Here is a 26,372-nt window from a genome sequence, read left to right on the forward strand (position 1 = left end):
CAGTTTGGTAAGTGCTTACGAGTAAATTAGGAAATATCCTATATTTTGTTAAATATTTTTTGTGTAGTGTACCTATGTACTGTACTAAACCAGTGTTTATAATTAATGTTGCCGTCTGTATTTCATCAATAACATTGCTCTAAGTAAATATGCATGATTTTTTTTTCATTTTACATCGAACCTAAGTATTCTTCCTTAAATTAGTATTAGTTCTTTTTCTGTATTCGTGGTTTTCTGTATTTGCGGCATTTTTACGGTCTCTTAAGCCCGCGAATAAGGAGATTTTACTGTATTGCTTTTATTACGATTGATAGTCTACAATATTAATTACATTTTGCTGTTTGCAGTCAATTTCACCAATGTGTTTTTACGTAGGTAAAGTTATGGATAATAGCTAGTACAATTAATTACATTGATAAAACCGCTTCCAGGACTTATAATCTTAAGAGATTTGTTTTCTCCAGATAATATTAAAAAAAATCTTTTAGTAGATAATTCAATTTCATAATTTTTTCCTGAACTTATATGAATTTTAGAAGTAAATTTTTCTGCGCTTTGATACTTGTATTAGATAATTAAGTATTATGAACAAAATTTTACATGCATTCTATTCATAATTTAATAAAAATTCTATTAGTTTTTCGTAAAATAATAAAGGAAACTCTCAGTTCCATTTATAAACTTATAAAATAAGTTTTTATGTGTGTAATTTAAATGCAACACTCTAAAAATTTGTGCTTATGAAATTATGCAATATATTACATAAAGAATGTAGGCAGCAGCACTTCTTTAGACACTAATAATTTATAATATTTCAACTCTGTATAGTCACATAACTTTGGCTAGCTAGTCCACATGGGTTTCTATTTTGTTTTTATTATTGATTTAATTTTGACTTTAATTAAATTTTATTAATGACTTCATATTTTATATATATGCAATTTTTATATTGATTTTAATTTACAATTTAAAATTTTTTAATTTAAAAAATTTTAGTTTTATTTCTGTTTTGATTTAATTGAAAGGGATCCTTTAACAACTTTAAATCTCATGTCTAGTATAGTGTTTTTAATTTTAATGTGTAATTTGGAACCAATGATTTGAAAAATTATATATAGCAACTGATTATGCAAGGTAGTCATGAAAGCGCTCTTGCTTGGATTATGGAATAAGGTAAGAGGCATCCTATTTTATTAATTCTGTACTTGGGTTGATTGGATTAATATAATTATTTAAATAATTATTTTTTTTAGAATATTGTTTTACCTCATAAGCTAAAAATTTGAGTGAGGGAATTAAATAGCGATATTTTTTAGTATTTAAAAATTCTGAGCTTTAACAAAATCTGAACCCAGAACTTTTCTGATGAAATGATAAATTTTTTCTTTTTCCCTATTTGCAGTGTAAAATCCACTGTTTGTAACTGCACACTTACTTAAGTATTAGATACAGAATGATTCAGGAGAAAAGGTGTAATTTTGGAACTGATTCTAGAATTTGAAGTAAGGAAAAAAGTTCATACAAACATATATCTGAAAACGCTGTGTTATCGAGTTACATTTAGTGAAAAATTTCACTTTGATTTCAGTACTTCCAGTGAGTGAGGTCGTACTGAAATTTTTAAGGCGTTATATAAGGGGTAAACTGATGGTTTCTTAATGTTTTTTCTACCTGAATAATTCTGAAAAATTTTGTTTCAGGTCATGAAACAAAAGCAATGTTGACACAGATCCCTGAACTGTGTTTTCCAGAGTTTTCATGATATCCAATGTAAAGTGAAAAAATTTAGTAACAAAAAATACATCTTTAAATTACAATAACTTTGTTAAATGACTAATAAATGCATAAAGTTTATGTTAAAAATTTTTAGAGTTTAATTCCGAGGAAATTAATATAATAAGTCTCTGAAAAACAAAAAGAAGTCAACTTTTATTATTAAAAAAAGATCAAAACTTAACAGAAAATTGTTATGAATCTTAAAAATTAAAAACAGCTGTTTATAGTACAATAAATTTAGACATATGAAAAAATAGGCAGGCAACACTAACTGAACCTGTTTTATTTGATTTTTAGGTCAAAAAACATAAACCATCAAGTTTATCCCTTATATAACACCTTAAAAATTTCAGTTGGCTTCATTTCATAGTGGGGAGGAGGTGAACTGAAATCTGGGCAAAGTTTTTTTCTAGCTGTAAGGGCAAAGTTTTTTTCTAGCTGTAACTTGATAACAAAATGTTTTCGCACATATGCTTGTATGAACTTTTTTCCTTATTTCAAGCTTTAGAATCAGTTACCAACCAAATTATTTCATTTTCCTCTTGTATCACTTTGTTATTTGTCAGCAGTTATTAGCTGGTTCCAAATTAGGTCTCCTTTATCTTCATAACGCTTTTGGGAAATTTTCAAATAACTCTGTGGGTGTCAGTTGATATGAAAACCAATGAGGACAAATGCCTTGAATATTATTATTCTTAGAAGGGAAGGAAAGAATAAACAGCCTTATCATTGTTTAACACAGAGAGAAATCCTATATTTTTGAAAGAATATTTTTTAGAACAGAAGAAAAGCCTTTTAATATAAAAATCTGTAACTGCTTCTCAGTGGGCTAAATATTAATATAAAGTATTTTTATGTGCTACTGTACATATTTACTTGTAAATTAAAGGTTTACTGATGATGTATTAAATCTGTAGCGAGTCAAGAAAAAAGTGTATAATATTAATTAATTTAGTTAAATTATGTGTTGTTCCACAAAATTTTAATTCATGCTTAACTGTTTTGTGATTTTTTTTGTCATACTTCTGTTGTTTCAGGTCATGAAACAAAAGCAATGTTGAACAATAATGGTCCAAGGTACAAACGATCTAATCTTGAAAAAAGAATGAATGATGACATTATGTGGTGTGTTGTGATATTATTAGTATTTTGTTCTCTTGGAGCTTTTGGTAGCTGGCTACACCTTTCTTCATATCCACAGGATACGCTAATACTTTTTCTTCCATTTAGTGGTACTCCAAATTATGAAGGTTTTTTGACATTTTGGACTTTCATAATAATACTACAGGTATTTATTAAATTAATCCAATAAGATTGATTAAGTATAATTTATACCGGTAGCTTAATTTTTATCTATTAAATTTTTGTTTTTTCAGCTTTTCATTACAAAAAAATTAGAATTTTTCTGTGTATCATAATTTAGTATTATAGATTTTATAAAATAGTTTATTTTGTTATGTAAGCTCAAAGTTTGTGTGTATGAATATAATATCAACATTTTGTAGTGTCTGCCAGATATTAGGTCAGATCAGGATTTGATCATGGAACTTTCTGGTCGAAGACTTCTGATGTTACCACTCTGCCATGAAACTTGACAGATTTGAATATTGTAGACGTGTACTTTTATATATGCTAGAAACATGTAAAACCTTATTTTCTAAAGCCTATGTAAATACATTATTTATAGGGTGATATATTTTTAATAAAATATTAAAATATGTCTAGCTAAAATGTTTATATGAAAATATGAACAATGTATTTTTATGAATTGTCTGTTAAAATAAGAATTTTACTTATTTTATCTGAATTATCTTTTATGGAATGCTAGGTTTTATGAATCTATAGTTTACTAGAACAAAATTTGTTTGATTTTAGTTTGAAATTCTTATTAAAAAAAATAAATAAATAATTTCAGCATTATAGTTGTTATTACTTGCACAAACTTCAACCAAATTTCAATGTGTAGAGGTACTAATTCAATCATATGTTATATAGGAAAGTAATGAAAGAAAATTGGCTAGAGTCATGAAATTACATTTAATATCTTTCTAGATAACTGATAAATCAAGAAAGAATTTAAGTAATTTTAAATCAATAAAAAGTCTATGTCAAACAAAATTTGTATTATTCCTTCTACATTTGTCAAAGAGGCTTTCTACGTTTATTTTGGATATCAAATTAAAAATGTTAAAATATAGGTTTAGTAATTGGTATGATGGAGTTTTTTCATGCAATACAGAATCAAAATTTCTGAATAAAGAGGATACTGTGTGTATAATATTTTTTTTTCTATTCTTACAATATTAAATCAAGATAATTAATTTATTAATATATGCACATCACTAAGAAAAATTTAAAATAATAGCTTTGTAGTTCATAAGCTAACTTATAGTTTCTACTCTATTGAGAAATTTAAATAAGTCTGTTTTGTTTTCTTAATCTGTTGGTTATCAGTAAATATAGTTTTTATCTTAATGAGTTTTGTTATAATTTACCATAGATATTCTACTTTTTCTCCTATTTTTTTTCTTTTTCAATTACTCAAGGTTATATTTTATGTTAGTATGTCTTCTTTACTTCATTATTAATATATATTTCTTGACAGTGTTATAGCTGCAATGAAATTATTTCTTTAAGTAGGCTGATGAAATTAAGTAAATAAAAAACTGTCATTGTTGATATAGATTTTATACTCAAGTAAAAAGGTAATTCAGTTCCACATTTCACACCATAAAATATTGAAAAGAATCTGAAAAAGAAACAGCAAGTAGTATCTATCAATAAATAAGTAGAACATTTTCATTAGTTAGCCATTTAATTCAGATTGCACTAAAATAATATTTAAATGTAAGGAAAATAACTTAGTTGCGATTAAAAAAAGTCATGTTTTTCTACATTGTTGAATGTTGTGATTGGTCTTTTTGAATGAATATTACTGTTATTATATTCTGTTAAAGTATTTTGTACATCATGGAAGTTATAGATTTTTGCATATTTTTAATTATCACTTAACATTGCATTGTTTAAAATAGTATTATTATTTTTTCATAAGCCTATGATAGGCTCTGTTAAACTGATTTGTGATTTTATTTTGTAAAGGCTCCTGTCAATTCCTGTAGGTCTGGAAGTGCTTTGTTTTAGCATTAAGGCTAGTGAAAGATTTCACCTGGAATACATATCTTGTAATAAAAAGAAGCCATACTGTAATTTTTGGAACTCAAATTAAGGAGTGAAGTTTGGTGGTTTCTTATGTAACTTGAGTTGGGAAAACAAGTCCCAGAATTCTAACTCGAGTAGTTTTTAAGATATCAGATGTAAAACACAAAAATTTGGTGCCAAAAAAAACGTTTTTTTAGGTTTGTTAAATTACTAATAAATACGGAAGATTTAGTAACAAAACTTGTAGAGAATTTAATTCTGAGAAGATTATACAGCCATTAAAAAGTAAATAAAAAGTTTTAAAAATCAGTTTTAAGTAAAACAGAACACACAGAAGTAAAACAGATGAAAATATACAGAAAAATGTATTATTCTTTGTATACCTAATAAACATTCTTTTTAAAAACAAAAACGCTTTAAAAACAATATTTTAGCTGTGTGTATTCAATAATTTATATAGATAAAACAAAATAATTACATAAAAAATTAAATTGAAATGTATGTTTCTTTAGAAATATTTAAGAAATTTTATTTTGTAGGTTGGCAATGCTAACAGCAGCAGGTCTACATTGAAAAATTGTGTACTTCGTTTTAATTTCTTGTCATAAATTATATAGATAAAGGAAGTGTAGTGTTATATCTTGTAAAAATGCCGTTTTAATTTCCTAACAAGGAATATGACAATATAATTTTTTTTTGTGGATTTTTAACTGAAACTCTGAAGCTGCTCGATATCAATATCAGAAGAGATTTCCTGGAAGGCAGATTCCAAATACGAAAACTTTTTCTTTGGTGTATCAGCATTTATGAACAAAAGGGTCATTTCCAACATGGTTGTTTTCAGTTGAACACCAAGTAAATCATCATGTGATGGAGCATATTCAGCTTAGCCCAGGCACAAATACGAGGCGAATTTTACATTGCACTGGTTTGTCAACAAACAAAGCGTGATGCTTCCTACGGAAAGAAAATTTTATCCTTTCCAGAAGGTTCAAAATTTGTGGTCCCAGTCTTTAAACTTCTGTCATTAGCTTCTAGACAATGCTGATAAAATAAATTAAATTTTATTTACTGACAAAGCCACTTTTACAAGGATGGGAGTCTTCAATTCTAAAAACAGTCATTCATTTATATTTATGGAGGGAAGACAATCACATGGTACTGTGGAAATTAGTTTCCAACATAAGTTTCACATTAATGTTTGGTGTTATTTATGATAAAATTCTGGGACTGTTTGTTTTCAATGAAAACCTTACGAAAGATGCATACTTTCATTTCTTGAAAAATAATTTTCCAGCTCTGTAGGAGGTAACCTTCAAACTAGATTGCAGATGATTTTCCAGCAAGATAGTGCAACACCACATTTTTCTTTAGTATCTAGAAATCACTTGAATGGTAACTTCTTAAACTGGATAGGACGTGGTGGACCAATTGATTGGCCACCACTCAGACTGTCAGATGATCATCTGACTTAACGCCACTAGATTACTTCATTTTGGGCCATATGTTAACAATATTATACAAACAGTTAATACTAAGAACAATATTATACAAACAGTTAATACTAAGGAACACAAAAATATGAAATGCTATTGAATTTATACGAAACGATCCTGAGATGATAGGGAAAGCCACTGGAAATATTTTACGTTGGCTTGAGTGCTGTGTACATTGTGAAGAAGGTAGTTTCAAATAATTATTATAACTGAGGTTTGTTATTCTGTTACCATTTGTCATTGCATGTATTTTATTTTTTTGTTTTGCTGTATTAAGAATAATGCTTACTAGGTACAGGGAAAAAAATTATTTCTGTTTATTTTTCTTCAATAAAAAGCCGACTTTTAAAAGTTTTTATTTTCTTTAAATTGCTATATTTACTTAATTTTCTCAAAATTAAATTCTCTACTAGTTTTGTTATTAAATTTGCATTTATTAGTCATTTAACGAAGCTATTGTACTACAAAAATGTAAAAAAAAATTGTTTTCTAAAAAAAATTATTTTTTTGACACCAAATTTTGTGTTTAATTTTGGATATCTTAAAAACTACTGGAATTATAGTTCTGGGGGCTTGTTTTATCCTATTTTCCAGTTCAAATTATATAAGAAATTACTAACCTTGCTCCTTAATTTTGATCCCAAAAATTACAGTAGGGCTTCTTTTTATTAGAAGAGCTGAAATCTTTCACTCACCTTAACTTGAAAACAAAGCGTTTCCAAACTTTTGTTTATATGAACTTTTTTCATTATTTTCAGTAGAACATGTCCTGAAAGTTTCTTAGTTTCTTCGTACGACACTGTATTACTGCACTTTTTATCTATTTTTCTTTATATTACTTTTTTCCTCTGAAAAACATTTTTTTTTATAAAAATGTTTTTTTATCAAGGTTAGCTAAATTATGTTCAGTAGCTGGTCAGTAACAGCTACTTGGAACACATTCTTGGAATTGCCATGTATATATTTGGTGATTTCAAATGCCTTGAATAAGCTCATTGTTATCTACAAATGTAGTTTAAAATAGACACATGCTGAACACACACTCTTGGTTCAGAAAATATTTCATATGGTTTATGGAGGAAATTACAGGAGGATTTTGTACATTCCAAGTATGCAAGCTAAGAATTCCATCCATTTTAAAATTCTAAATGTTTGATGTCGTATATTTATTAGTTCTGTTTTTAGCTTCATATGTTAGTTTTGTTGTGATAAGGAATAAATTGATTCTTTAAGCTTATTAAGCAGTGTAAAGAAAAGACCATTTGCCATGGCATTTTTATATCTGATTGTGAACATCAAAAACATGTAAATCTAAAGAAATGGTTAAACAAACAAGAAAGTTATGCACTATTATGATTTTTATATAGGACTTTTTATATTTGAGGATGAACAATGCTTTATTTGAGGATTCATTAAATTAGTTAACAAAAAAAAAAATTATATACGAGTGATTTTTTTTCAAGGTTCGATCGGTTGCAAAATAAAAACCCGCGCAAAAATCGGAAGCACCTTTGCGCATATATGTTGCAAGCATCTCTAGTATGGCCTTCAATCACGCCGCGTCACTTCGTTTAGTTCTAAACACGCAGCCAGCACGTAAACATGTCTACAACAATAGCATCTCCCACCAAGTGTGAAGTGCGTACGGTAATTCGATTTCTTCAGGCTGAGGGGTGTAACGCAGTTGAAATTCATCGACAAATAAGTAATGTGTACGGTGAAACTTCAATGAATGACAGCAAAGTGTGACAATGGTGCAGGAACTTTAAAGCAGGATGTACAGATGTTCATGTTGCAGGCGGTCAGAGAAGGAAGCTAGTGTCAATCGATGATCTTGTTAAGCGAGTGGATGAGGCAATTCGAGAAAATCATCGGTTCACAATTTCTTTATTGAGTGATTCGTTTCCTGAAATTTCAAGGTCAGCTCTACACCATTGTGATTGAGAGACTTCAGTACCACAAACTGTGCGAGATGGGTTCCCAAGATGCATTCTCATTCTCCCAGTAAACCAAAGAAGTTCAAGCGAACCTTCTCCAACAGAAAGTGTACGGCTACTGTGTTCTGGGACCGGAATGGAGTTCTCTTGGTGGAATTCATGGAACGTGGCATGACCATCATTGCAGCCTCATACTGCATGACTCTTCAGCGTCTACGAAGGGCAATTCAGAATAAGCGGAGAGGAATGTTGTCATCTGGTATTGTCTTTCTCCATGACAATGCTCGGCTCCACACTGCAGCTGTAACAAAGAAGCTCCTGCAGCGTTTTCGTTGGGAAGTGTTTGATCACCCACCATACAGCCCAGACTTGGCTCCATCTGATTTTCACATCTTTACTCACATGAAACGCTGGCTAGGAGGACAATATTTTGGGACAGCTGCAGACCAGCGTAGAAACATGGCGGAAAACACAGGCGGCTCCATTCTATGATGAGGGTATTGGAAGGTTGGTATCATGCTGCGACAAATGTCTAAATCGGAGTGGCGACTATATAATAGCGTAACTATGTAAGTACTTGTTACAAATAAATAATTTTTTATTTTCACTGTGGTTTTAATTTCGTGACTGATTGGACCTTGAAAAAAAATAACCCTCGTGTATGTGTGTATATATATATATATATATATATCAAAGGGAACACCCATTTTACACATAGATCCTTACTTTCTTAAATTCTTTGATAACAACCATGTATTGCCTGAATTTTTTTACAACAAAATTTTTGTCTGTTTAATTGTATATTTTTTATTTTCTGGCTGTAGTATTTAGTAGTAATGTTTTTAGTAGTTATGTAGTAATTATGCTGCTGTATTAACAATAGGAAAGTATACATCAGTAAAAAAAAAAAATCTGAGTTTGTTGGCCTGTAATTGGTCTTTTTATCACTTTGGACCTAAACTTGGTAGACAGCTACTACCTTCGGGAGGGAAAGAATGCATTAAAACGTTTTGAAAAAATTTGAATGATAGTTGGGGATGTTTAGGTCAAAATAAAATTTCAAATTTCTGGTTGAGCACTTAAACAAAAACTTTTGTTTAACATTCACCCCTCCCAAAAAAGGACATATATATATTTTTTTAGCTTTATCTTCCTTCAGAAAAGGAGTTAATGGGAGTTTTTTGCATCTATATTTTCTACATCAATAGATCCTCAAATCGCTATAAAAAGTTTTCCCCATCCCATTCCAATGATGACCTGCAATAAATCTTTATTTTTTAAAATTAAAAAAAAACATTTATTTTAAATCTAATCCATCTTACAAGTTCTCCATTGCATTTAAAATGTAAAAATCTTAATCTTTTGACAGTCCTTACTCTTCAGTTTTTCTTGAATAAAAAAAAAGTCAAAAATTTTCATCTCCTTCCTAAAAAATTACAACTGATTATTTAGAATTTGCCTGTATCTTTATATTTTTTTATACATTTTAAAAAGTTCTTTTTTAAATTTATTATAATCTAGTGATTATTTTCTTCAAAATTAATTTTATCAAAATGCTTCCCCTTTGAGTACAGGAGCCCCCAAAATGAATTCTTTTTTTCATTTCAAGAACACAAAACAATAGTTTCATTGTTCAAACGTCATTAAGTCCTCCAGAGGTACAGAAATAATCAGTTTTATTTTTACTTCCTTGTATGAAGTAAAGGAAGTATTGCGATCGTGAAAAATTTTAGTTTCCAGATTTTAATGGAAATGTTCATTTTGATCATCCCTGAATCCATTTTGACTAGTTTCGGTGTGACTTACTGTATGTATGTATATATGTACCTCGCACTACTTAAAAATGATTAGCCATAGGATGTTGAAATTTTGAATTTAGGACTATTGTTATATCTAGTTATGCACCTCCCCTTTTGATTGCAATCGACTGAACAAAAGTGTCCAAAAAACCCCAAAATCCAAACAAATTTGGATTTTGGACTTTTTCTTAACTGTAGTAGTAAGTCCTCATTGAGTGCTTTTCAACAATATATCATAAGTGGTACTTATTTTCATTGGTTCCAGAGTTATAGCCAAATAAAATTTCAATTAATAAAATATTTGGATCTGAGGGGAAGGCACATCGGTTCGAATCAGACTTCATTTTCTTTCTTTTTTTAACCCGTTTTTTTTAATTAAACCTATTGATTTTATTGTAAAAAAACTTTTACAATGAATAAAATAATTCAACAAACAAAGAATATGAAATAATATCTGATGTTTTTAATGAAATAAATTTTTATGTACCTTTCATTTTAAAAATATGTGTAAATGTAATTTAATAGGAGTGCAAGGAAATCATGTGTTGTCCATAGATTTTTGTATTTATTTAAATATGCATCATAAAATTAGAATTAAATATTTTTACTTAAAAATTTGAACCAGAAATTCATAATTTTGATTGTTCTTTAATAAAAAGGAATTACTTTATTACAACAATATAAATATAACTTAAAATGATTAAATTATAAAACCCTCTGATTATGCTATAATTTGACTAGCATAGCCGGGTATATATTTAAAGTGTTAAATGTAATAAAAATTATATGTTGAAATTACAAATGTTGAAGTCATTCTATAAAACATAAAATATTAAATATGAAATAAAACACAAAAAAAGTGGAACTTTTATTGATGAACTGGCAAATTCAAAGTGGTTTTTTGTAGTACAGTACAGCGCTGCTATAATACAGCTACAGATGTAATGTAAATTGTAATCTGTCCCCCAAAAAATATCTGAATATCTGAAAAAATAAAATAGGATGAAGAAATGCTAGTTACCTTACCCCTGTATTTGATATCTGTGTAAAACCAACCATAAATCCTTTGAAATTGTCAACAGTACGCTTCTAATATAACATCTGTCTTAGTCACGACCAATTTTAAAGCCTTGGAATTCCCAAAACATGATTTAATAAAACTAAACTATGATTCTAATACAGTAATAGGAGAAATTCATATGATATATTGCGATTATATATTCATTTCCTGTAACAGTGATTAGACCATCAATGTGCTGCCTGTACAAGGCACAGTATATGGTATCTGAATGTTATTACGTATTGTGATTTATTATGTTTAAGTTTTATTATGTTGGTTAATCTATTATATTTTTTAGTGTTTGTTTTTGTTTGTATTTGCCTAACATGTTGTCTAAACGAAAAACTATTCTGTAAAGGAAAAGTAAAAAATTATTGAGAAGGTTAAGGCAGGTTGTTCAAAAGCCAGTTTATCCTGGAAATTTGGTGTGCCTGAAGGTACTATATGTGTTTGAGTGAAAGAAGAAGAATTGCATTCTTTTATTTATTCGGTAGATGAAACAGTCGGACTTGATCGCAAAAAGGTTACTCAGTGATGTTAATGTTGTAGATGAGTGTGTGTACCTTTGGTTTTTACAAAAACAGATTGAAGGAGTGCCACTATCAGGGCCAATACTTCAAGCTCAAGCACTAAATTTTCATGAACAAATTAACAATGGAGAAGAATTCAGTGCTTCTGGCGGTTGGTTATCACGATGGAAAATCCGTCATGGCATAGACCAAGTAAATATCGAAGAAGAATCTCGTTCAGCAGATGTGGTGGCAGCCAAACAGTTTTCACAGACAGTATTACAATCAGTTATAGTGACAATCAGTTATACTTTAGTGACAAACAGTTGTGTAATTGTGATGAAACTGCTTTGTATTATAAACTATTGCCAAGAAAAACATTAGATGTGAAGCGGGCACCAAATAAGTCTGATATGAAAATGAACAAAGAAAGGATAACTTTTCTTTTTAGTGCCAATAAGTCCGGAAATCATAAATTGAAACCGTTGATCATTGGCTAGTATGCCAGCCCATGTTGCTTCAAACACGTTAATATGAATTCATTACCGGTTATTTTTAAAAATAGTAAAAATGCTTAGATGTGTAATTTTTTTTAACGTGGTTTAATAATGAATTTATGCCTTGTGTTAAAAGTTATTTACAAGTTTGAAAATTGAAAGAAAAAGGTTTATTACTTCATGACAATTGGCCTGCTCAGCCGCCTACTGACTTGCTGAAATTTAAAGATGGGAAAATATTTGCAATGTTTTTACCCAAGAACACCACATCTTTGATCCAACCGTTAGACCGAGGAGTTATTCAGGCATTTAAAGCTTATTACTGACAAGAGCTACTGACCGCTATCGCTAACTCAAAATTACAAATAACAGAATTTCTTAAAACTGTGTCATTAAAATATGTTATATACAGTGCTGGAACAGCATGGCGTAATGGAAATTCTATTACAATTAAAAATTGTTGGTAGGTATTGTCATAGAGTAATACAGTTGACATTAAAATTGTTGGTCAGTAAAAATATGAACATTTATCCATATTTTTACTGACAAACATGCATTAGAATTGTCAAATTCAGCTGGGGAAGAATTATCTGTAAGTGATCTCAATGAGTGGGTTCAAGAAGACAATCAAACACCCATTGCCCATTACAAGACTGATGAAGAATTGACTGATGAATTGTAAACTCCATTCTACAACCTAATGATAATTTGTTGGAGGAAGAAGGGGAAGGTGTTGCAGAGGTCGCTGTTACAGAGAGGTCTACACACCCAATAAAAGATGTTCTGGGAAATATGTAGTGTAATAATATGGATAGAGCAACAAAGTGATAGTGATGATCGTCATTTATTGCATTTACAAAGTTTAAAGTTATGTATTATAAAGAAGAAACATACAGCCGCAAAACAAAAAATAATAACTTCTTATTTAAAAAAATAATTTACATTCAAAGAAAAAATATTGTATCTTCCACACTTAAACTTTTTTCTATGTAAGTACGCATTGTACTGTATTGACTTTTTCTATTAAACCGTTAATAGAAAGTTAGTTAAGTTAGTTAGCAGTTAGTTTATAAACTAACTGCTTTGATTGCACAAATTTCTTCATCAGCAAATAAGATATAGCTTCAGAAACATAAAAAACAATTCTACTGTAAGATTGTCAGCATTTAATATCTTTCATCAAACAAATCATTAATCCAGCAAAGTTAAAAACGATATTTTCTACATATTCAAACAAGGGACCTCTTAATATACTAGATTAAGAAATTCAAGGTCTGAACAAAAAGTAACCAAACTTTTTCTTTGGTGCATATAGAGATAATTGAGAGACTTGCATTGAAGCACTGTGTAGCATAGGAACTAATCAACACCCCTCTATTCACATGTATCTACAAAAATTAATTTTTGCTTAGAATTCATTTGAAGTGGTTATTAGGTGTCTAAATGATTTTATAATTGGTGACTTATTTGAACAGAGTTGTAGTGAGATTTTGTGTTTTGCCAAACATTTTACCAGAACACCACATCTGTAAAATTTTATCCTTCAATCATTTTATGAAATTATAAAAATAATAAAATGATTGAAGAAGAATAAGAAGCATGTGAGGACTCTCTGAGCTGCATACTGCACTGTAAGTGGTTCAGTGTTTTAAAAAGTAGCTGAGAATCTTCTGAAGATGATGCTCGTCCAGGAAGGGGATTGATATTAATGGGCCATGTTCAACATTGCCCAAGTGAATGATTTGGTTAAGTCAAATTGGTGTTTAACATTTCGCGAGATAACAGAAGTGAGTGGAGTTTGGTGAGTTCATGTCATGCAATCATAACTGAAAAATTTGGAGTGCATTGTATTACCACATGAAATTTATTCTGAAACTCTTGACACAAGAGCCTAAAGACTATCATTTAGCTGTATCAGGAACTTTTGAATCATGTAAATGATAAAACTTTCTTGTCAACAATACATTTTTTAAGGGAAGGAGAATACTGTAAAGGAGATTAATTGTAAAATGCTGCAAAAATCCAATACTTTTTCTTTTTAGAAAATGTTGAGTTACTTAACAGACGTCATATACAATGACGTAAGATTGTATAAAGCACATGCACTAAATAAATAAACATAGTTAATTAAAAATATCTCTTATTTATTACTGCCTAAATGTAAAAAGAAAAACTATATTAAGAGTAAAATTGTTTAATGAACAGTTTAATAGAATTTTCTTAGGTCATCTTGTTATGTAAATTAAAAAAAAAAATTGTTTTAGACAAGGGTAGGCTGTTTAGATAAGCATGAAGATTCAGCAGGTAGACATCACTGAAGCTTGGATGCAGTTTGGCTGTATCCTTTCTTGTTGAAAACTCTGCATGAATTTTTGTTTAAATCTTGTAGTTGTGGACTGACAGTAACATATATAAAGAACATTGAAGTGAATATAATATAATATAAAATTTTGTTATATACAATTAAAATTTTTGTACCTTCAATCTTGTAGTCTACTTCTAGTTACGCGTTTTATATGTTATTCTCAGTGTTAGTGACATATATTTTTAATTGTTACCACCTATATATTGGTTTATTTTCTTATTAATAATTCTGGGAACCATCATTTTCATCTTTTTTTTCTGTTATTATTCTAGCTTATATTATTTATAATATATTTCATTTTTAATTTGTTTTATTTTTTTGTTATTTTTAGGTGATGATACCATTATCACTTTATGTAACAGTAGAAATGGCTAAGTTATTACAAGTATACCATATTAACCATTCTGTTGATCTTTATGATTCTGAAACTAATAAGAGAGTGGAATGTAGAGCTTTAAATATAACTGAAGAACTTGGACAGGTTTGTGTTATTAATAACTAATTGAAATTATTTGCTAGTATATATTTTCTGAGAGGAAATGTAGATGATTAATTATTGCTGCCTTTTTGAACATTATTTAAATTTTCCTTCTCTATAATAGAGATGATTTCCATATTTGGAATTTTCACCACGACTAGAATTTCCTTTTGGTATAATCTGATGAATATAATTTCAGAAACTTTTTTTCTTTATCAGTTGTGTTATTTTAAAGTCTTTTCAAAACTAATTTAAACATACTGATATTATTATTTTTTTTTTTCTATTGGTAACTAATTGTTAAATTTTAATGTGCAGTCATATTTTTTATCCCGAGTACATTTTTCATGTTTTAATTTGTTATTTTGTTATACTTCAGTTTATAAAGATTTTCATGTTTTAATTTGTTATTTTGTTATACTTCATTTTTTAAAGATTTTCATATTTTAATTTGTTATTTTGTTATACTTCAGTTTATTTATAAAAATTTTCATTGTTATTATGCATATTATATGAGGGATGTTCACATCAATCCAGGACTTTTGTTAGACTAGAATGTTCGAGGGATATCTCTAAAGTAAAGATTGTTAGGAAATTTTTCTCCTTAAGGTTGATGAACCTGTGTCATTCATGGCCACACTAGTACTGTTACACACTGCATTGTTGTCTGTAAGTTGTCGTGTTGTAGTGTCTTTGATTATGTGTGAGTTATTACATTACAAAATGAATAGGAAAATTCATGTTTCTGCTGACTGTGAAATACATAGAGTCATACATTTTTTAAACCGTCAAAACGTTAAGATAACTGAGATTCATAGGCAGTTGGTTGCTGTGTATAGTGATAATGTAATGAATGAAAGAAACATACAAAAATGGTGTGAAAGGTTTAGAAATAACAGAATTAATGTGCATGAAGAACGTTTGAGGAGGCTCTCGATAATCACTGAGGACTTGTTGAAATGTGTCGATGATGATTGACGATTTCCGTTGCTCGAAAAGATTGAAAAGATTGTTGCTCGACGATTTCCGACCTGGACCTTCTTTTTCCTGATATTTCAAGAGCTGTTAACGGTTATATTGTTCATGACCATTTAGGCTTCAAAAAGGTTTGTACACGTTGGGTGCTGCACGTTTTAACAGAATGTCACAAAAAAATCCACTGAGATCTGCTTTGTAATTTTTGATGCACTACTCAGAAAAAGGTGATGAGTTCTTTAATTCAGTTGTTACTGGTGATGAAACGTGAATTTTATATTACACGCCAGAGAAAACAGCAGTCAAGTGAATGGCATCATCCTAAATCACCAACCAGACCAACAAAGTTCAAGTCACAGCCATTTGAATGCAAACTGATGGCCACAGTCTTTTGGGATCAGTTTGGCATACTGCTAGATTGATTTCATGCCATGTGGAACAAATATAAATGCAGAAGCCTACTGTGAAACTATGTGAGTTACTGTGCGCCATTCAATGATGTGGGTAGCTGACCAATGGCGTCGTCCTGCTGCACGATAATGCATTTCCCCATGTTGCGGGGCTGACATGCAATTTACTTAGAACATTTGGATGGGATATTAAGATTACCCTCTATATAGTCCAGACTTCGCTCCATCTGATTACATTTGTTTAGGAAATTGAAAGAATTTTTGAGTGGCAAGCAATTCGCAGGTGATGATGAAGTTAAAAATGCTGTTAGTGACTAAATGGACTGGCAGCAAAAGAACACAATGAGGGTATACTGAAGTTGGTGTATTGCTACGATAAATGTCTTAATTTATGTGGTGATTATATAGAGAAGTAGTATAAGGTATGTAGTTTAAGAGAAATTAAAAATATTTATAAAGTTTTCTGAATAAATGTTTTTACAAAGAAATTGTCTTTAATTTAGAGATAACCTCTCGTAAATAAAGATTCCTGCACATTCTGGTGGTTGTACACCTAAGGTACAAGTCAGCTATTACTGTATGGTTAGCTGGTGTGACGCAACGTTAAAGAACAATAACAACAGTCAGTCATAAAGAACGTGGCAACCAGTTTAGTGAATGGATATGTGGAACAGCGCGTTGTAATGAAATTTCTTGTGAATCAAGGTGTAAAACCCGGTAAGATTTATTATAACTCCTTGCACAGTACAGTGAAGAGTTGCACTAAAACATTTGAATGATTCAAATGTTTTAAAGAAGGCTGTACATCAGTGAGTGACGATCCTGGTGGAGGTGGTTCAGAGCCTACTGCAGTCATTCCAATTAATATTCAGCAAGTGTAAGAATTGATCCTTAATACCTTAATAATCGATGGATAACTTGTCAGCCAATTGCAGAAGCAATAAATGTGCAAAGTTCTTCAAGATGTGCACAATACTCAAGAAAAAATTACATGGTTATCATTTTGTAAGTAATTATGAGATAAAAAAGGCTGAATGGCTGGCTAAACTTTAAGTAGATTTCAGTCAAGGTGTGATATGAAATGATGTGATGTATAGTGTTTAGTGACTAGAAAAATAAAAAAAGGCTTTCGTGAGTACAAAATAAATATAATTATTTTAAATATATTGCAACCAATTGTTAAATTTCTTGATAAGTAATATTTCCCGGACAATATATTAGAAATATATTGTCCAGGTTCAAATCCCAGTCAGGCTTGTTATTTTTCATTTATCATGATATTTAAATTCATCTCATCTGTAGCAGTTATCTCATTGGGCAGTTAGTCTGTAGTTGCTTAAGAAAGGAGATGAATAATTTTTTGTTTTTGAGGTTATTCATTAATTGTTCAATGTTTTAATAAGTTTTGGAAAATATCATTACATCTATAAACATGGCAAATCTTTATTTGTAGGTGCAGTACATATTTTCTGATAAGACTGGTACATTAACAGAGAACAAGATGTTGTTTCGACGCTGTACAGTGAATGGTGTTGATTATAATCATCCCCCATCAGAAAACCAGCAGGTGAGGTAAACTTGTTTATATTTTGCTCGTAGAGTAAAATAATTCTGACCTAATAAGTTTAGTTTTATTTTACAGCGGATGTAAATACAATTTGTCCACTGACCTTGGTAAAGTGGTGGAGTTTTTTTGGCATTTTTGTTTGTTGTTTGATATTAATCAATTATTTGATTGATAAATATCATGGACAAATTTAATTATTATAATTGGATTGATTAAATATCATGGAATAATTTGCTAGGAAATAAGTTTTTCCTAGCCATTATTGGTTGAGGGAAGCTTGCAGTCTACATATACCCCTGCAGAACAATGCTATGTATGTACACATATCATATATAGCATAGGGCTTATTATGAATAGGTTCATGTGTTTAAATAATATTAGTGATCTTTTTTGGCAAAGGAAGTATGTATAAAACATTCTTGTTATGATGTTCTTTCATTATTTAAAAACTCAACCTGCAATTATGTTTACAATTATTGTTGGCACTTGAAAAACAAAATCCGTTGAAGTTTACATAACATTGAATAGCCTTGAATTATAACATTTTTGTGAATGTGAAACTAAAAATAGTAGTTTCCTAGTGTGTAAAAAAGCTCCCATATATAATAAAAATGTTTGCAAAGTTAATTTTTGGTTACATCACAGTTTGACAGAAAAATACAGTAATATGCTTTATATATTTGATTATTAAGAATGTCATCTTAAATAATAAGACACTGTTCAGGACATGCAGTTTTATTGTTTCATTAAAATACAAATAACAGGTTGTTTTAGGTACAAAGTTGATTCAAGTGGGTGAAAAACATTATCATAGACCACTATATGATTTACTAAAATGTACTGGATAACAGATAGCTTTAGTTAAGGTTAGGTTGGTGATTTATCAGTACTGTACTCTTTTAGTTGTCTTCACTGTGTAATTGAACAAAGTTAAGAAAGGACAACCATTGCCACCAGATGTCTTCAATTTTGTAAAAAATTGAGTTACACTAATTTTATGATAGTGTTTTTTAATCAAATCTCATGATTTTTTTTAATGTTAATAATTAAATGTTCTAGTTTAATTTTACAAACATTTAAAAAAATTTGTAGAAATAGAAGGCTAAAAAAATTTATTTCCAAATTTTCCAGTTTGATGCAAGGTGAGGGCTAGAAAAAGAATTCTCTGACTCAGTCTTAGTAAAATTTTGAAGATTGGCATGCCCATGGCCCTAGTCTCTGCAGCTTTTTATCCCATTACATATAGAGCTGCAGAACACCTTACATTATACACCAAGAACACTACACAAATTACAACATATGCCTTTACACAACAACATCCTACACTGTTTCTTCTTACATTTATACTCAGTGGTGTTGCGAAATCGTACAAAATGTGACTGTAACCCATGGTGGAAACTATAGTGCTGATGGGTGAATGGTTCTATGTAGTGAGTTTCAAACAATGTCCTCTGGGTACTTGGGTGAATCCAATTGTATCTAGTTCTAGCTCCAGTATGTGTGCGCTCTGCTGGAGTGGTCTGCCATATCACTGATATTTGTGGGACTAAAATTACAGTTTCACAAAAAACTCATATGATGGTTGGTGGTCCATCTGGAAAAACCACTAACTTTAGTCTTGTAAAGAGGCCTTGCTCAGCGTTGTCTGATGAGGATAGTTCTGAACAAAGTGTCAGTTTAAATAGTGACAGATCAAGTCTCCAATACAAGAACATTAGATTTATACTTCTTCAAAATAAACAGGAAGGTGGCTCCCGTCATAAGGTCTTGCCTTTCCTGATTAATAAAGTTGTAATGGGTTCAAGTGGTTCCTTGAAGAACCACTTCAAGGCGTCATCTGAAGGATATTCCGATTTCTGAGTTCCAACACTGCTATGAAGAATGGGAAAATGTTTGAAGCGTTGCGTGCCTTCCCAAGGGAACTATTTCAAAGGTTATAAAGTCCATGTATAATTGGATTGTAAATAAAACGTTTTTCTAAACCAGTCTCATTACTTTATTTACAGACCTTGTATATAAAAAGCAAAGTGGCATAAACAGACAAGGTAGCTTAAATGGATAAACAATGATGAAGTAATAAATAGAAACCAAATGCGAGAGAATGCAGTGATTACTAAACTATTAGCTTGATGAGACATACTAAAATCATTCTTGAAAGCCATCCACAAAAGAATATACAATAAACTGAAAGAAGGTATTAGTAACACCCAGTTTCGATTTAGGAAAGGTTTCGGTATGAGAGAAGCACTATTTATTTTTGGTTTGCTTGGAATTTCTCCCGCCACCACCCCATTTGGTCGTCCTAAAGCATATAACCTTGCCTCAAGGCATAACACCTTGAAACAGTTTAGCGATCAGTATCCTAAATAGCTCCTAGAGTTTACCTAACAGCATCAGCGGACTAAGAACGGTGCCATACACCACTGGCTTACATGTCCCAACCACTCAATTGTCATGTATTTACTAAAATGGGTAGGCGCACCCCGTCAACTACTAAAAATATATATGAATTCCTTAACTTAAAATTCATTTTGTCTAGACAGCAATTCGCTGCCACACCTAGGTTCCTGAATGCCAGCAAGTACCTGTCCACCATATTAAAGCGCTTGGAGCCTTAACTGGCTGGTGGTCAACCATATATATCTCTAGCTTCCTACAGGAAATTACAAGATGGATCAATTCTGATTGAAACATATAATGATGAGCAGAGTCTTACAAATATGGGTATAAATGTAAGTGCGGTGTGCCACAAAACATCGAATACAAGCCAAGGGATAATTTTTTGCAGTGACCTGGATATAGACGTTACAGAAATTACTGATGAGCTTCTTCCCCAGGAAGTTCTTGATGTTAAGCGAATAATGTAACGGCAGAGCGGAATGGAAGAATCAACACTACTCTTATATTGGCTTTCAACTTTCCAGTACCACCAGGAAAAATAAAAGGTCAAGCTGCTGACTTCAAATTTCATGCATATGGCCACACTATAACATCTTGCCCGAAAACTAAGATATTCCTCTCTTGTCCATGTGCATGTTGTGCTAAGAAATGACACTAACTACCAAGAAGATGAAAAATGTGCGAACTGCAGTGGAGTGAGTTTGTCCAACTATTAAAGAAGAAAATGAAATTCTCAATATGTATGGAGCAGAAACTATCCTTCCCAGCCACACAAAGAAAATATAAAAAGATACAGACTCTCATAAGCTGGTTAAACTAGGTATTTCTTTTGCCACTGCTACATCAAGTAAGGCGCTTGCAAATACAAGTAGTATTCAACTGTGTGAGTCCTGCAGTGTGCTGAAAAAAACTTGTTCAAATGTTATCTGATAAGTTTGCTTCACTTACTGTAACTATTTCTTAGCTAACGAAGATGAATAAGACGTCTGTAGTTGCAGCTTGTGAAACTAATGCTACTGGGATCCCTGTTAAAGTTCCTATCCCCAAAGTTTTACCTGTACGGGCAGGAGTAGTTACAGCTGGTGGTATGCCATCTAATAAACTCCCGTTAAGGACACAACCACCCCGTCTGGAATGTTAGCAACTTCCCATCTTTCAAAACATCCTGTATACTGGAGAATATGGCTGAGGAACCGCCCATCCCCAGGGCATCTGATTTTTAAAATCAAAAATAGGAAAAAGAAAAACTGGATCACCTACAACTAATTTACATATGTATCTGCAATTTTCTATCTATAAATACCTTTATTTATGAGCATTATTCAATGGAATGTTGGAAGTCTTCAGTCCTGCAGAGTATTAATGCACACACATGAACCATTAATAATGTGCTTCCAAGAAATGCACCTTCTACAACAAGATGCAGTAATACTCAGAGGTTATTGGTGTGAGAGATATGACTGTCTCGTAGACAATAGAGAAAGTGGTGGAGTTGCTATTTTCATGTGGAATGAGGTGTCGGCTATAAGGATTCCACTACCTACCCTCATTCTTGCTGTTGCTGTACAAATCTCTGTCTTCTTTAAATTGCGTATGTGCAATTTCATATCTTCCTAATTTGGCACTATGACACCTATTGTCTATAATGGCTTCAAGTCTTCCTCATGGTCTGACCAGAAGTTATTGTCATACAAATACTTAAACCTGGTAAAGGCAAAACATACCCCTCAAGCTTTAAAAAATGGGGAGTTAAAGGTAATATGCTTGCATTTATTAGGGGTTTCTTAAATCACTGAACTTTCCATGTTTGTGTTGAAGATTCTTTATCGGGTAGCATCACCTTGGAGAATTGAGTACCTCAAGGAAGTGTATTAAGTGCCACCTTGTTTGCTATAGCCATAAATACCACCTGGTTCATATTCTTTATTTGTTGATGATTTTGCTATATTTATTACATTCTGTTCAACAGCTACAGCAGAGAGACTACTACAGAACATTTTCTTGCCTTGAAGCTTGGTCCAAATTTACTGGCTTCATCTGGAAAACAAAATGCATACTCTTTTCTTAATTGCGTGACCCTTTTATACCACAATTCTTTCTTAACAGAGAGCTAATTACTAATTCTCCTGATGTTAAGTTTTTAGGTTTATTTTTTTCTAGTCGTCTTACATGGATCAAACACATTAAACAAAATATTCCAAACTTCTAGATATGTTGCTGTCCTTAGCATCACCAGTTGGGGAGCTGATAGGTTATAATATGTTAAGATTTTATTATCCTTAGTTTGTTCCCATTTAGATATGGTTGTGTCGCCTCCTCTTCAGTGCGTCCTACTGCGCTGAAGCTGTTAGATGTTATACATATGCTTTATTTAAATTGCTATAGGGGCTTTTAGATCAAGCCCTGTCATCAGCATACTTGTTGAGTGGTGAACCATCGCTTTGGAATAGCAACTTCTAGCATCTTATTTTCCTCGTCTTAAAAGCGTGAATCACTCGGTTTTTAATGCAGTCTTTGTGTATCCTAATTTTAAAAGGTATGAAGACCATCCATGTTATACTGCACATATGGTTCTTTTTACCCGCCATTTAAATGTTGACACACCTATTTTTCCAATGTCTCCCTGTAAATATCCGTGTAGAATCAATATTATAAATTTTATTCTTGACAATAAAGAATCAACATCACCTATAGTCTTTCAGCAAGTGTTTCATCATTTTTTTTTTTTTGTCTTCAGTTTCATCTTATTTTCTTCAAGATAAACCCAGATGCAATAGGATACACAGATGGAATAGTATAACAGAATGATACTGTTGGATGTGCATTTGTTGTTAACAGCAGAACCTATATGTTAGGTCTGCTTAATATTACAAGTGTATTTACTGCTGAACTGTACGCTATCAATAAGGCTTTGAATATCGTTATTCCAAAGTACCATCATATCCTTATTTGTAGCAACTGGTGTAGTGCACTTCAAGCTTTAGAAGATTTGTACTCTAGACATCCTATGGTCACTGAAATCTATAATGCTATTGCTGAGTTTGAAACATCGCAATACACAAGTGAGATTTCTGCTGGATCCCTAGCCATGTGGGAATTGCAGGCAATGAACGTGCAAATTCCGCTGCTAAAGATGCATGTTATCAACTATCCTTTACCACTTGTGTTACTATATGCGATTTTATTGTGTAAAACGTGCTTTTCGAGCAAAGTGGCAAGGTAACTGGACTGTCACAGTCCAGTCATTAAATTAATTTAGTCCAATCATTCATTAAATTTATATATATATATATATATGTGTGTGTGTGTGTATTAATTTATTTAAATTAAACACTTTTTTTAGTGCATATCTCCTTTGTGTGTAAATTTTAGCTAATCATATAATATAATATTTTTTCAGCCACTCCACAAAGTACAGAATTAAAGAATCTTCTTACTCTTATGTTTTTTTTGCTTATTATAGCACTTTCAGGTATAAGCCCATCTTCAGTAATGTTTGCTTTAAAATTTTTCTTCTTTTTTTTACTTTTACACTTTATACATTTACATATATTATGAGCCAAAAAAAGTAAAGCCAAGAATTTTCTCTAATATATATAGTTTTTTAAATATTCATTATTTTTAAGATTTTGTCTATGATAGTAGTTATAAGTAATTTTTTAGTATGTTAGCTGTAATAATAGTTTTTATGTTTTTGTTTTTAATACTTTAGTTTTTATTTGTTTTTAGGTTTTTTTTTATACTTTTGTCATTTATATTTTTGTTTTCTGGGCAATTATAATGTGAAAACGATCTTCGCCCCCGCAAAAAATAGAAAAAAATATATTTAGAAGTCTATATTAAAAGAAATTCACATAAAAAGCACTTTGTACATATCAATTTTCAAGTCTTTATCTTAGAAAATAAGAAAAAAGAAGTGATTTATTAAATTTGTACAATTTGGTAAGCTTGATGCTGTTTTTAAAGATGATAATGTTTTATCAGTAAATAAAATATTTTGGTCACAGTAAGCAATATTTTTATGTAATAAAAAATTACATAAACTTGAAATTCAGCCTAAACTAAACCTTAGTGTACAAGCTACACAAAGAAAAATAAAGATGCAGTTTACCAATTATGATAGAGAAATCACTTTGTGTACATTTACTTGTAGAACTTTTTTTGCATACATAAGGCAATTATTTTTCTCTTCCTTTCAACTTTTGTGCTGGCAGTGTTGTGACTGCAACACTGCTAGATGTTCAGATTTTTTTTTCCTGCTTGTTCCTTTTAGTCCCATCTCTATGACCAGGAGAATTATGAATGTTAGGTCCATTTATATTTACCATTAGTTGCAACCACTCTTTCTCAGCTAATGACACTGTAAAGTTTAGCTGAGCAGCAGGCTTTGAGGTATTTTATCTGTAAAGAATGTATGATTTTAACAACAATCTTATGAAATATACTAAATATCACCTTTTTCCAGAATTCTTATGTTTTTCTATCATCTAAATAAGTGTAAAGTATTTGGTTTAATACTTCTACTCCTTCTATATAATCATCATGGCTTATTATTACTTTTGGCTGGTTGTATATAAAGAATTTCTCCTTGTTCATTTTGTGTAATGCTATTGATAAAAAGCAGCAAGATGCTGTTTTTCCCTTGTATTCTAGTGTAAGTAAGTCTTTGCATTTTTCATCTGAAACTAGATTTTTCTTTCATATTAGAAGGAATACTTTTCCTGTTTCCTTAGTGTTCTGGTAGTACATTTGGAATACCCACCAGGTTGGTCTAGCGCTGAATTTGCTATTGCAAGTCAGCTGATTTTGAAGTTTAGAGTCCTAAGGTTCAAATCCTAGTTAAGGCAGTTACTTTTATACAGATTTGAATTCTAGATTGTAGATACTGGTGTTCTTTGGTGGTTGGGTTTCAATTAACCACACTTCTCAGGAACGTTGACGTGGGACTGTACAAGACTACACTTCATTTACATTCATGCAAATCATCCTCACTCATCCTCTGAAGTAATACCTTAAGGTGATTCCGGAGGCTAAACAAAAACAGAAAGGAAAATACATTTGGAATAGAAAAATATCTAAATTCATAGAGATATGTTAATTAAGGAATCAATTATTTCCAAAAGCTTAACTACAACAGTGTAAGCAAATGTTTTTTATTCATTCTTTATCATTCACAGCTCTAAACACAAAAAATTCACTAAGTAGTATTTAACTACATTGCAATGCATTCAGTTTAAGTCCAAACTTATGGTGTTTTAGACAAATATTTTGTAATAGATGACTATGAGTCCTTATGACAATCAAACTTTTTTTTATAGATAGCTGTTTCTCTGGTACGTAGTAATGTCTTGCAAGTCTATTCAAGTGCTCCATGAGCAGAATGAATCCAATGCAATGGTCTTAATTAGGCGATGGGAAGTCATTAGATTTTTTCTAATGACTTCTGTTTTTTTATTTTTTTTTAATGACTGAAAAAATTGAATGTAGCCTTTATTCGATTCTGAGTAAACATATTGCCATACCAGAGAGTGCATCCTGCTTGAACATGATATAGATGTTAAAGATTAGCATTTGGAATGTACGAAGGATCACTTTATGACTATTGCTTTTTAATTCTGATACTTTGCTGATGAATTCATCACTTAAATGTTCATATGCATAATATTTCAGTAAGTGGTAAGCAAGATCATTTCATTTCATCATACACTATAAAAAGGTCTCATAAAACAATAAATATTAATCCAAATGCTAAATCTACTTCTTGCACTAGTTAACAAAAATTATACAAAGAACAAAATAACAAAAGGGGCCAATTAATAAAATGAACATAGTATTAAAGATTGCTTCTCACAGAAAAAAAGCAGTAATGAGAATGAATGAAGTCTGTAAATAAATAAAAATATTCAGCAATACATATTAACTATCACTGCATTAAATAAAAGCA

At 30.8% G+C, this 26,372-nt stretch overlaps 1 protein-coding gene across 1 annotated transcript in view; it reads left to right on the plus strand.

Moving 5' to 3' along the window:
- LOC142320584 (phospholipid-transporting ATPase VA) overlaps positions 1 to 26,372 on the plus strand; it is a 142,795-nt gene that overhangs the window by 38,565 nt on the left and 77,858 nt on the right. Inside the window, exons 5-7 of the mRNA XM_075358544.1 lie at positions 2,814 to 3,064; positions 14,930 to 15,079; positions 17,915 to 18,028. Coding sequence (XP_075214659.1) covers positions 2,814 to 3,064; positions 14,930 to 15,079; positions 17,915 to 18,028 — 515 coding nt within the window. The remainder of the gene's footprint in view (positions 1 to 2,813; positions 3,065 to 14,929; positions 15,080 to 17,914; positions 18,029 to 26,372) is intronic.

This window comes from Lycorma delicatula, chromosome 2 (genome assembly GCF_047948215.1).
Source record: "Lycorma delicatula isolate Av1 chromosome 2, ASM4794821v1, whole genome shotgun sequence".
Lineage (NCBI taxonomy): Eukaryota > Metazoa > Arthropoda > Insecta > Hemiptera > Fulgoridae > Lycorma > Lycorma delicatula.